At 51.1% G+C, this 11,624-nt stretch overlaps 1 protein-coding gene across 1 annotated transcript in view; it reads left to right on the forward strand.

Moving 5' to 3' along the window:
- LHFPL4 (LHFPL tetraspan subfamily member 4) overlaps positions 1-8,536 on the forward strand; it is a 31,435-nt gene extending 22,899 nt beyond the window's left edge. Inside the window, 2 exon segments of the mRNA NM_001076226.1 lie at positions 1,560-1,796; positions 5,047-8,536. Of these exon segments, the coding sequence (NP_001069694.1) occupies positions 1,560-1,796; positions 5,047-5,147 (338 nt within the window). The 3' untranslated portion in view covers positions 5,148-8,536.
- Positions 8,537-11,624: the final 3,088 nt, after the last annotated feature.

An 11,624-nucleotide genomic window follows, 5' to 3' on the forward strand; every position in this document is an offset into this window, starting at 1 on the left:
AAACACTGTACACGAGAGAGGAGGCAGAGGGATGGGGTGGGTTTTCCTCCTCCCTAGGCTCTTTCCTCACCCCTGCCTCAAGCTGGAGATTCAGGACCAAGAATGGGGAGGTGGGAGTGCACTCCCCCGACCCCTCAGAGCGCCCTGGGGATGCCATCTGCCACTTCTTCATCCTTGGCAACTGACCTTCCTCCTCTCTCCAGGGTCCTGGAGGGTCTTGGAAAGTGCTAGGGGAATATGGGGAGATGAATGGGTCAAGCCCTCTCCAGAGGCTCCTTCTCTTGTCCTGCCCCATAAATGATAGAGCACCTCTGGGCTCAGTTCTGGGTCTTCTCATCAGTTTCTATAATGTCTAGCCCCGGGAATTTCCATGTCTACAGCTCCCACATTTATATCTCCAGCCCTGAGTGCTCCCTGAGTTTTCTTCCCTATTTGGGTTTCTCAAGGGCATCTTCAAACTATGGAACTCTTTCAACTCACCAAGCTCATTCTTGCCTCAAGGCTTTTTGCATTTGCCATCCCCTTTGCCGCAAACTCGTTTCCCAGCCGTTAAATAGAGGCGGCCTCCCCTTGAACATTGTATGGACTAGCTGTATGGAGAATTGTCTTGAAGAAGGCGAGCACAGGAGAGGGGAATGAAGGCCTGCTCCTGTGTGTGTGTGTGTAAGATCAGAGTGCTGTTGAGGCGCCCTGTGTCAGTGTGAGGAACACATCCTTGGGGATGTGCGGAAGGACTGTCCTATTGGAAGGTGGGGGATGAGACCAGAAGAGGCAGAACTCAGGCAGGGAGGAGTCTGTGCTGTGGTGAATGCTTTCTCACATATGGTAGTTGAAGGAAGGAGATGGCAAAGCCAGGGGTCCCTACCCACCCTGGGGACTAGCTGTGTCTTGTAGGCAGTGGGTAGAACTGACTACCACCCCCACCTTGTCATCACTGTCATCTTAAACTCAGGTCTAGCACCCTGTGGGCCTGGCATGGGGTCAAGGGCCCCCTTGCTCCAACCTGAGCCTTTGGGAGCCTTTGCGTCTCAGACACAGTGATGCAGTCTCTGTCGGACTGTCAGACACTAAAAGGGCAATGTTACTCCAGCAAACACAGTCAAAAACTCTCACTGCCAGGAGGGGGAGATCCCAGCCTGGAGGTGGCCTACTGAGCCTGGAAAATGGCACTCAATAAAAATTTGTTGAGTAAATGACAGAAATAGAAAATAAAGAATGACGAGGATGAGGGAGTGATGTGCCAAGATACTAAAGGGAGATGAAGGAGGTGACCCTGGTTTGCTATTTTCCCCTGTCTCCAGGAGGGCTTCCTGGAGGGGTTGTTGATCTGATGGGGCAGGCAAAGGCCTTGCGTTTCTGCTCACCAGGCATGAGGCCCTCCTAGAGTCTAGTTTCTAGGTCGGTGAGAGATTAATAAGCTCCTGGGTTGATGGGTGGAGTCGGGGTGCGGGGTCCCAGCCTACGGGGGGCTTTTGGTGGTCCTCAGGCTCTGGGAAGTAATCAACCCCTTCTCTCTTGCTTCCTGACCTGGCGGTGGGCTCGGCCCGGCGCCCCCTCAGCTCTGTGCCTCGTGTTGGGCTGCATGATCTTCCCCGACGGCTGGGACGCCGAGACGATCCGAGACATGTGCGGGGCCAAGACTGGGAAGTACTCCCTGGGGGACTGTTCGGTGCGCTGGGCGTACATCCTGGCCATCATCGGCATCCTCAACGCCCTCATCCTCTCCTTCCTTGCCTTCGTGCTGGGGAACCGGCAAACTGACCTGCTGCAGGAAGAGCTCAAGCAGGAGAACAAAGGCGAGTGGGCGTGCTTGGCGGCGGCTGCCGGGTGGGGCGGGACACCTTCCGAGTCAAGGGAAGCCCAAGTAGGAGCCCTTACAGAGAGGCCGACTGCCTTGGAGACAGTTTGAGGTTATCCCTCAATCTAAACATTTGCAGGGGCCTGACCCAGCAAACCCTACCATGAGTATAAACCCAGGAGAAATGTGCATAAATGCTCTTGGCAGCAGTTTCAAAATCGCAAGCAACTAAAAGCAGCTTGGAGGATGGATAAATACATGGTGATGTAGTCACATCATGGGATTGTTTACACGTGTGGAAATGAATGAATGCCAGTTTTAACAATGAATGGCTACATCCTAGAAACACAGTATTGAGGCAGGGGGACTCAAATTCCAGAAGATGACAGAGTGATAATTTTTTAAAGCTAAAAACTAAGTAACACTACACTAAATACAGTTTAATATTGTATTTAAAAACAAACAAACCAAAAAACCCAAATGATCAATACAGAAGGTAGGATGGTGGTTCTCTGTGGTCGGAATGGAAGCAGAGAGGCAAGGATGTGAGGTGGGGGACAGGTGGATGGGTACACATTATTGGTGAGTTAAGTTCCTGCATGGTGAGCCTACAGATGTTTGGTACAGTATGCTTTATACCTAGTACAGTACACATAAACCTCCATATGTATCAGGTAACATTAATATAAAAAAGAAATTGACACCACCAAGGCCAGAGGCTTAACCACTGTTATCAGATGCTTACTTATGTATCTACGTACATCCCTTTATGAAATCCATGGTCGTGTCATGTTGATACAGGAGAGGCATCATGGAAACAGATCCCTCCTCAGATTGCCCTTGGTGCTCAGTTCTAGAGCACATCTTTAAGACCTTTATCATTTTATGGAATGCTTAGTGTTACGTAAGATGACAGAATTGTAGGTTCTTAACCATTCTCCTTGTAGGGGCTGTTAGGGAGGCTCCCTGTTTTTTCTTTCTTTTTTCTGTTACTGGGAAGGTCATTACAAGAATGACCGTCCTGGTCTTTGTTTTCTGTTTTCTCAGCGTCTTTCCCTGAAGTGGAATTGCACACTCAAAATTGTAATGATAATTCCAGATTGTTTTCTAAAGGAAGATCCAGCCTCTGACCCAGGGGCCCACACTGCCCCTGGAGAAGGCGGGGACACTCTGCCTGTCTGGGTGCCTGTTTTCTGCCTTGAGAAATCGGATTTCACCGTTTTCTTAGTCTCAACCTTCCTTGAACTGCTGGCAGATGCTGGATCTATGCTCAGCACTTACCTTTAATTACGTTCATCTGAGTCTCTCGTCTATAAAATGGGCATAATGATAGTGATGGTTATTAGCTCATTTGCCAGGAGGTAGTCTGGTATTGTGGTGTGAATACACCTGGGCCATGATGGCAAATTGTTTGTGTTCGAAGTAGGATGAGCTAAGAAATGACTTTACCTCTTTGAGCCTGTTTCCTGCAGTACCTAAATGAAAACGGTGGACAAAAGAGAGTAAGACTCAGGTCCTTTTTATCCCCTGAGGATACTCAGAGACCTGATCTGTGGAGGTGTCCATCCTCTTCTCAGTATAATGGGACCTGGATACAAGCAGGCACACCAGATGACCACAGGAACACTTGCCCTGGTGCTAGGCTTTGACTCCCCAGACTCTACCCAACTCATCCCACCTGCCCAGAAGAACCCCTCAGAATTGTCTTCATGAGATGAGACCAGGGATGAGGGGAGGCCCTCCAGGTTCAGAACAACCTTTTCATTTCATCCTTCTGAGAAGCTTCCTTCTACAAGTCAGACGTTTCTCATTTTAGAGGAATCTGAGTGATACTGACTCATGTCCCAATCCCTGTTCTCCATGAGGTTTCCTGCTCTGAGGAGAGTGATCCCCTCCCCATGATAGGGAAGACTCAGCCTCCAGTCTAACATGTCTTAGAGGTGACTATTAGAGTAAGAGAAAGAAGAAAGAGCAGATTTTGTCTAATCATCAGCACTTCCCCAGCTGTGGTTTGTGTAAAAATTTCAGAATGCCAAAAAATATTGAGGATTTTGTAGCCTATTTCACGTAATGTAGGTTATGTAAATTTAATGTGTTTTAAATGAAGGTTACCATATATTAAGCATTTAGTAAATTAGAAAAAAATTAAATTGGTTGCTAATACTTTCACAGTATATAAGTCAAATCATTATGCTGTACACCTCCAACTTATACAGTGCTGTATGTCAGCTATATCTCAATAAAACTAAAAAGGAAAAAAAAAAAAAAAAAACGACGGTGTTGAGAAAGGTGCCACCTTACAGGGCTGTCCGGCAATGAAGCAAAATTATGCCTATGAAGGGGCAGGTGGTGAAAGCTCAGTGAGAGCTGTCACTTGTCACAGCTTCCCATTAGGCAGGCACCGTGACCATTTTATAAGTGGGATGGCCGAGGTCTGGAGAGGTCCAGTAACTTACCTGAGGTCACCTAACTGGTGGAGCCAGGATTTGAGCCCAGGTCCAAGTCCGAAGGCCAAGTTCTTCCCTGCTGGCAGGCCCCCTTTCAGAGCCCTCCTGAGCCTCTGAGCCTCTGAGGCTCCTGTCTCTGGAGTCACAGACGCCTGGTGCTTTCTGTGGTCTTCGTGTGAGGTCAGAGCCTGCCCTCTGGTGGCCGCTTCCAGAAGTGCAGTACAAAGACAGACATGTGGCCTTTTGGAGGGGGTTTGGCCATGTGGGTCCCACTCAGCGTCCTCTCCTCCTTCCCCAAAGCGCCCTAAAAATGACATAAGGGAGCCCGTTTGCCTTCCTTCAGCATTTGGGGATTTCCTTCCCTCACTGGGCACTCAAGGTGAGTGAGCTTCACAGCTCAGTTCTGAGCCAAAGCCCTCTGGAACAAAATTAAGCTCTGCCGTGCTGGCATTTTCACCGTGTACTATGTGCAGAGCCTGGCGTGCTGCAGTTCATGTGGTCACAAAGAGTCGGATACGACTGAGCGACTGAATTGAACTGAGAGTCCTCGGCAGGCATCATTTATGTCTTTTGACCCCTCAGAATCACTCTGAAGAAGTAGGCTATTATGTCCGTTGTACAGATGAGGAAATTGGGGCTCAGGTTGAATGAGCTGGCTCAAGGCCTCCCAGCTCATCAGGCCTGGTGGCATTTCAGAACCTGTGCAGCTCACCCCTCCACCCAGCTCTGCCCTGAGGAGAGGCTGAGGGAGCCCCAGTGCCGGGCGGCCTCTGACTTTCTCCAATTCTCTGTTTCTCTTAGATTTTGTGGGCTCTACAGTAAGCTCTGTGTTGCGGCCAGGGGGTGATGTCTCCGGATGGGGAGTCCTCCCGTGTCCTGTTGCTCACACACAGGGACCCTGAAGGCCGGAATCACAGCCCAGGAGTTGATCTGCCCTCAGCTTGTCCTGTGTCCTGCCCTCTCATCCCTCCATTCACGCTCCGAGGGAAGACCCCGATCTTGGACTGACCTCACCTGCTATCTGCCTGCGAACTCTGGGCTTTGAAGAGATGTTGGGCCTGACATGCAGCCTGGGGGAGGGGAGAGGCCCTGCAGACCCTGGGGGTCTGCACTTCCTTCAGCTGACCTAAGGGAGCTGGCCCCCAGCCCCTGGCCACCTCCTCCTCTCCAGCCTGGCTGGGGCCCTGCTGAGTCTCTGGGGAAAGAGGAGCTGTGGCTCCCCACCAGGCTCCCCGAGTCTGGGGGGCTGCGGCCTGGCTCCATCCTCGCCTCCTCTGGTCCCCACCTCCTGCAGAAACTATTCAAGATACTGCTCCAGGGCAGACTGGACTCTTTCCTACCTTTTTTCTTTTTTGCCAACAACGGTTCCATCATCTCCTTACAGAGCTCCAGGCACCACCGGCCTCCCCGAGGCCCCTCTGCTCCAGCCTGCTTCTAGCTCTCCTGAAGGAATCCGAGCTGCACCAAGGGAGAAAGCACAGGGCCTCCAAGTCTGCTGCTGACTGGGGCCCTGTCAGCGCGGACTCTGAGCCAAGACGGGCCGCTCTGGAGGCTGCGCTGACTCCTGTCTTGGTGGCACGTGGCTGCTGCAGGCTGGGGCTGAAAGTGGCTCAGCCTGGGGCTGGCCGTCTCCTCCCTGCGTGGACGGCTCACCAGGGACTGGACCTTGACCCTGGCCTGTTTTGTACAGCATAGACTTCTTGGCCCTGTTGTCAGGGTTAGGGGTTGGGGGAGGGGCCCATGAGTGGGGAATTAGGGGACGCCTCACCCCTCTGCCCCATCTCATGTTGTCCCCCCTACCCCTTCTGCCAAGGGCAGAGACTGTCTTGCCTCTTTGATACTTTTCTGCATAACTTGAACTTGCAGGTCACCTCTGAACAGGGTACCCCCTGTCCCCATCCCCAGGCCTTGTAACCCTGTCCCCACCTCTTCTTTCTCCCTGCCCACCTCTCACCTTGTGGTTTGCCCACGGTCTCAAACTCAGTGGGCACGCTTGGAGCCGAGGCATGAGTGAATGTGTGTGTGTGTGTGTGTGTGCGCGCGCGCGTGTGTTGGGGGCAGATGAAGGGTCTTCTTTCTCTCCCCTGCCCCTGGGAGCACAGGATAGAGACTGCAGGTGTGTCTGACCTCCCGTCACTGCCTGGGGGTCCTGGTGGTAGAGCCATCTGGCCTGGGGTGTGGATGGCCCCCTCCAGCCCCCTGTTGGGTGGCTGCTTAGCTTCATCTTGTGTGCCTACTTCTGTCTTCAGGTACCTGCTGCCTGGCCCACTGTGGAGGGGCAGCGGGAGGCCCCTGCAGTCTTAGTGGGGAAGCACGTGGTCACCATGTCATGTCGGCCTCAGCTGAAGGAGAGAGGAAAGCAGCGAGTGCCATGTGTTCACAACCTGTGTTCATTTTCCCTGGACCTGGACCTCAGAGTTAGGGCTGCCAAGAGACCCTAGAAATCCTCTGCCCGAGTCCCCCAGCTGGACCCTAACTGGAATCAGATGCTCGGTTCTGGGAGGATTCCTGAAACCTGGAACGTGCTCAGTCCTGATCCCTGCCCTCTCTATTCCCTCCTCCTGGGCAAACACCCCCCCTCCCCCCTCCCCCATGCTCGGGCCCCTGCACTGTGCCCCTCCTCCTGCTCCCCCCAGGGTCCCGCGCTGAGTGAGAGGGTGGGGGGAGCTTGGGGGGGGGGCAGAAGTGAGTTCCTTCAAGATCCTAACCAAAGCCCGATGTTGGAAGCCATCAGGAGGAGGGAACAGGAACAAGTGATTAGAAATGGGAAGACAGACACAGGGGAAAGAGGAGGCGGCACAAAGATTGGGAGAAGAGGGAGGGATGGAGCTATGAGAAGGAGATTGAACGAGGTATTACAAAATACAGAAAGAGTGACCAGAGACAAGGCAGGACAGGAATGGTAAGGAGGCAGAGGAAGAGGTGAGTTGCAGGGGGCCAGGTGCTGGGGAAGAAAGGAAGGGGAGGGCAATGGGGAATGGGGAGCCGCTGCCACCCGCGGGAGCCACAAACCCCTGTGCGCTGCTGGCAGGAAGCTTGGGACCTAGCTCCTAAGAGGCAGAGGTGGGGCCCAGGCAGCCATGCCCCACCCTGTTGGGAAGGAATTGCATCTAGGTGATTGCCCAGCAGGTTAGCGCCACTGGAGTGGGTTAGTGGTAGAGAAGGGGGTGGTTTCCTTTGGAGTGGTTGGACGGTTTCCCTGTCACCGTCCGCCCAGCCCCCTGCTGCCCTGACTGAGGGGCAGTGGGCAATGCACCCAGGAGCCTGGGGTTAGGAGGAGAGTGTTGGTGGGACTGAAGGAACACCAGGGTACCTTAGGGAAGGGAAGGAGGCTGGAGTGGGTACCAAACCAAAGTCCTGTCCCAGAGGCTTCAGCAGAGGTGGGAGCAGAGCAGGAAGGAGGTGCTTCAGCAAGGCCCCTGGTGAGGCTAAAGCGGCAGCGAGCCAGGACCCAGATGGCTCTCCGGGGCCAGGAAGCCACCACAGCGAGGACGTTTGTGTTTCACCTCACTCATACCCGGCAACTTGGCTTAAGCCTTTGGGAGGAGGCGGAAGCAGAGGAGATCGCCTGTCCCCAGCTGAAAGAGGCTGAGCTGGGGGTGAGTGGTCCACTGAGGCACTCCTCCCCTCGCCATGCCTGGACCAGAAAGGGATTCCTCTGCCTGATGCAGGACTCTCAGGAGAGGCCAAGGCAGCTCCAACCTCAAGGGGGTTCAGAGCACTGCTTGCTCAAGTCCTTCCAGGTCTCAGGATGTGAGCACTTTCCTCTTTGGGGATCAGTACCATGGGTAGGTTCAAGATCTTTTTCAGGCCTGTTATAGCCAAGAAGTTGGGAGCTTTTAGAGAAGGCTGTGTGGGGAAAAATTCCTGCCTGGCTGCCTGTTGAGGTTCCTGCTTGGGCACAGGGGACTCACCCTTCTGCAGCTCCCAGTGTGAACTGAGGGAAACCAAAAAACCCTCTCTTTGGAGAAGCTGGGATCTTCCTGGCACGAGAAACTTCCGCAGGCCCCTGCCTGGCTCAGGGCTAGCCTTCAGGTGGGACTGGAGTTTCCTGAGAAGGGAACAGGGAGCCACAGTCCTCCCCTGAGCTCTGACCAGCAGAGGGCCCGTGCTGTGTGTCATTAGGATAGCTTGGTGTTGTCTACAACCATTAGTAAGTTCTGTCTGAATGTGTCCTCGCTGTTCATCGTCCAATTTGGTAACATTGATTTTGGTCCTGACCCCTTCTGCTGCTGCTGAATTTGAGCTTCAGTGCAGGTGGAATGATGTTCAAATAAAGACACACTTTATATCACCCATGCTAGCTTCTCCTTCTCTGAGTTGGCCCCCAGGGGATTAAGAGGGGTGAGATTCAACCTGACCCTTTGTACCAGGTATAGCCGTGTATTAACAGACTTTACATGAAGGTAGCTGGACCACGACTGACACAGAACTCAGCACCGTCTTCAACCCTGGCTTTCATCTTCAAGGACACCTCATGGCCTTGTTTGGACTTGTCACTTTGGTCCACATTTCATTTTAAGGAGACTTCCTGAGATCCCACAGGACTGAGTCACACCACACACCTAACTGAAATGTAGTCTGTTAACAACTAAAACTGGAGTTATTTCCAGGAGAGAGAATAGTTGGCCATCTTTGCCAGCTCCTGATTGCATGGGCTGGAACACAAGGCTCCACCGTTTCCTCCTGAGTTGCTGTGGGCAAGTCCTTTCACCTCTAAATCCCCACTGAGTAAATGGGGATGATGACAGCGCTCTCAGGGAACTTGGAACAGATGAGGGAATGCCTGTGAATTGTGTTGCAGTGTCTTACACATAGTAACGTGGCCCAGATGGCAGCTCTATTGACTATAACTTTTGCATTTGGGAACTGAGCCTTCATTCAACACATTTTGAGCACACAGTTATCTGCTTAGAACTTGAAAAAGAAAATCAGAGCCTCTGTCTTAATGGTCTGGTTGGGGATATTAACATGTAACAATAATGTGAAATCTGCCTGGTGCAGGGTACTGTGGGTAAAGGGATACGTTACATGGCTTTAGGTGGGGTGGGTAGAGCAGGGGATGGATGGTCTTACTGTAGAATGAACAGGAGGTAAGTAGGCAGGAGCCAGGAAAGCCATTCATGAAAGAAGGCAGCTGGGGGAAAAAGGCTGAGATGAGAAACAGAATTGAACCTGTGGAGAAGAGCAATTTAATAATGCTGAACTGCAAAGTGTGAGGTAGGGAAGGTCAGAAATTCATCTGGAGAGATCAGCAAAGGCCAGATGATGACAAAGCTGGGACTGTTTACAGCAGTTCAGACCTAAGAGCAACAGGGAAGGATTTTAAGCAGAAAAAGGACACAATTAGATATGCATTTCAGATAGATCCCTCTTCTTGTGGTGTTATGGGGGCTGAGTTAGTTGGGGAAAATTTAATAAAAAGGAAAGCAGAAGTCTGGCCTGAAGCAAGGTGGTGGCAGTGGTTTTGAGAGAGGTAAAGAATTTAACATTTAGGAATCTGAATTATACTTACTGACAGGGGTGGTGGTGGTGGTGGTAAGGGATTAAGTGGCAATGAGGAGAGTTAAATTTTTTGTTTGAGGGGAAAGGGAAAAATTGCCAGTATAGCAAGGGATGAGATAATCAATTTGAGACATACATGTGGGACATCCTGATGGACTGTCCAGTAGTCAGCTAACTGACATGGCTTTGGGGGCTCAAGAGAAAGATCTGGGCCAGAAACCTGAGCATGCAGGTAACAGAGACAAGTGAAGCACAGACGAGCTTATTCAGGGTGGCTGTGTTGTGTGAAAAGAGAACTGAGTTGCAAAATGCTGGCAAACACTAATGTATAATGGTCAGAGGAATGGACGTCCAGGAAGAGTCAGAACTTTGACGAGAATGATGAGAATGTGGTGTTAGGGAAACCAAGGATTTAGAATTCAAGGGGAAGTTCAACTGGTCAAATGTAGTGGAGAGGTCCAGACTTAGGGACTTAAAAACGGGTCCCTTAGATTTGGGGACAAAGAGTCCACTGTTGAATTTGATAAAAGCATGTCCAGAGGAGTGAGAGTAGAACTGAATTGAGGTCTGTTCAGGGAGAGAACGGCAGGTGACTGAGGATCACCGTAGAAGTGTGGATAAGAAGGGGACATCAGTGGAATTTTTTCAGGAACTATGAAGTATAGTGAACCAGCAGTGGACAAGGATCAGCATGTGATCCAGAGGAGACTATGGAATCTCTTTTCAACATGGAACAGTTCTGAGTGTTTGTAGGTCACGGCTGCTAAGAGTTTAAAGATAAAGAGAGGATGACAAACGGAAGAGAGGAAGACTCTTTTGTGGGGTAGAGTACAGGGCTTAAGTACAAGGTTTAGGGAGCTCTTGATGGCAACCTGCTCCAGTACTCTTGCCTGGGGAATCCCACGGACAGAGGAGCCTGGCAGGCTACAATTCATAGGGTCACAGAGTCAGACATGACTGAAGCAACTTAACATGCACGCACGCATGCATGCCTGATGGCATCCAGTTCTTCAGTGAAGCAGGAGGCAAGACTGTCTACTGAAAGTGAAGGGAATGAGTAAGAATTATCAAACTTTAGAACAGTTGCTAATGAAGCTGTCAAAGGATAAAAAAGGATCAATAGAAGGACTGACAGGTGACTGAATTTGTGGTGGCACCAACAGATAGGAGGGCAGGCACAGAAGGTAGACTATAGACTGAAAGGCAAGTGCAAGGTAAGGCGACTCAGAGATCCACCAACAGATCAAGGCTGGATATGGGAAAAGGAGAGACTGCAGTGGGGCAGACTGATGCAGAAAATGGAGAAATGAAAGCACTGAAGTTTACACAAAGCAGCTGCAAGGTTAGGAGACTGTAGCTAATCAGAAAGTTGGGTATTTGACCTAAATAGTCTGGGTAATTCTTGAAAAAGATTTTGAGATGCGAGGTACCCTGGCTAGGATGTCCACCCCCAATGGTGACAATAATGGCAGAAATGTAGGGGCAGGAGACAGGCCAAAGTTGCTCCAAGTATCAAAGAATCAGAGTTTGGATGATTAAGACCACAGCAGGAAGAGGGATGAAAGCACAATAACCAGTGCGTGAGCAGCAGAAGAAATACAGATTTTTAATAGAAGGTACAAGATGTATTTTGTCTGGAAACACTGAGGGAGAGCCTCCATGTGATAGGGTATGAGAAAGGAGCAGCCTCCATGTCAAAGATCTCAAAGGAGAGGGTGTCCTAAGGAGAGGACCACATTCAGTTAAGGTCAAGACACAATATGGAGGAGCTAAGGGTTTGTCTATCATAGAAAACAGCACTGCAGGAAAGACTAGAGAAGGGCGGGACAGAGAAAGACAGAAGGATGGTGCGCTGTCAAAGCAGAAGCACTGGG

The sequence above is a fragment of the Bos taurus genome, chromosome 22 (genome assembly GCF_002263795.3).
Source record: "Bos taurus isolate L1 Dominette 01449 registration number 42190680 breed Hereford chromosome 22, ARS-UCD2.0, whole genome shotgun sequence".
Lineage (NCBI taxonomy): Eukaryota > Metazoa > Chordata > Mammalia > Artiodactyla > Bovidae > Bos > Bos taurus.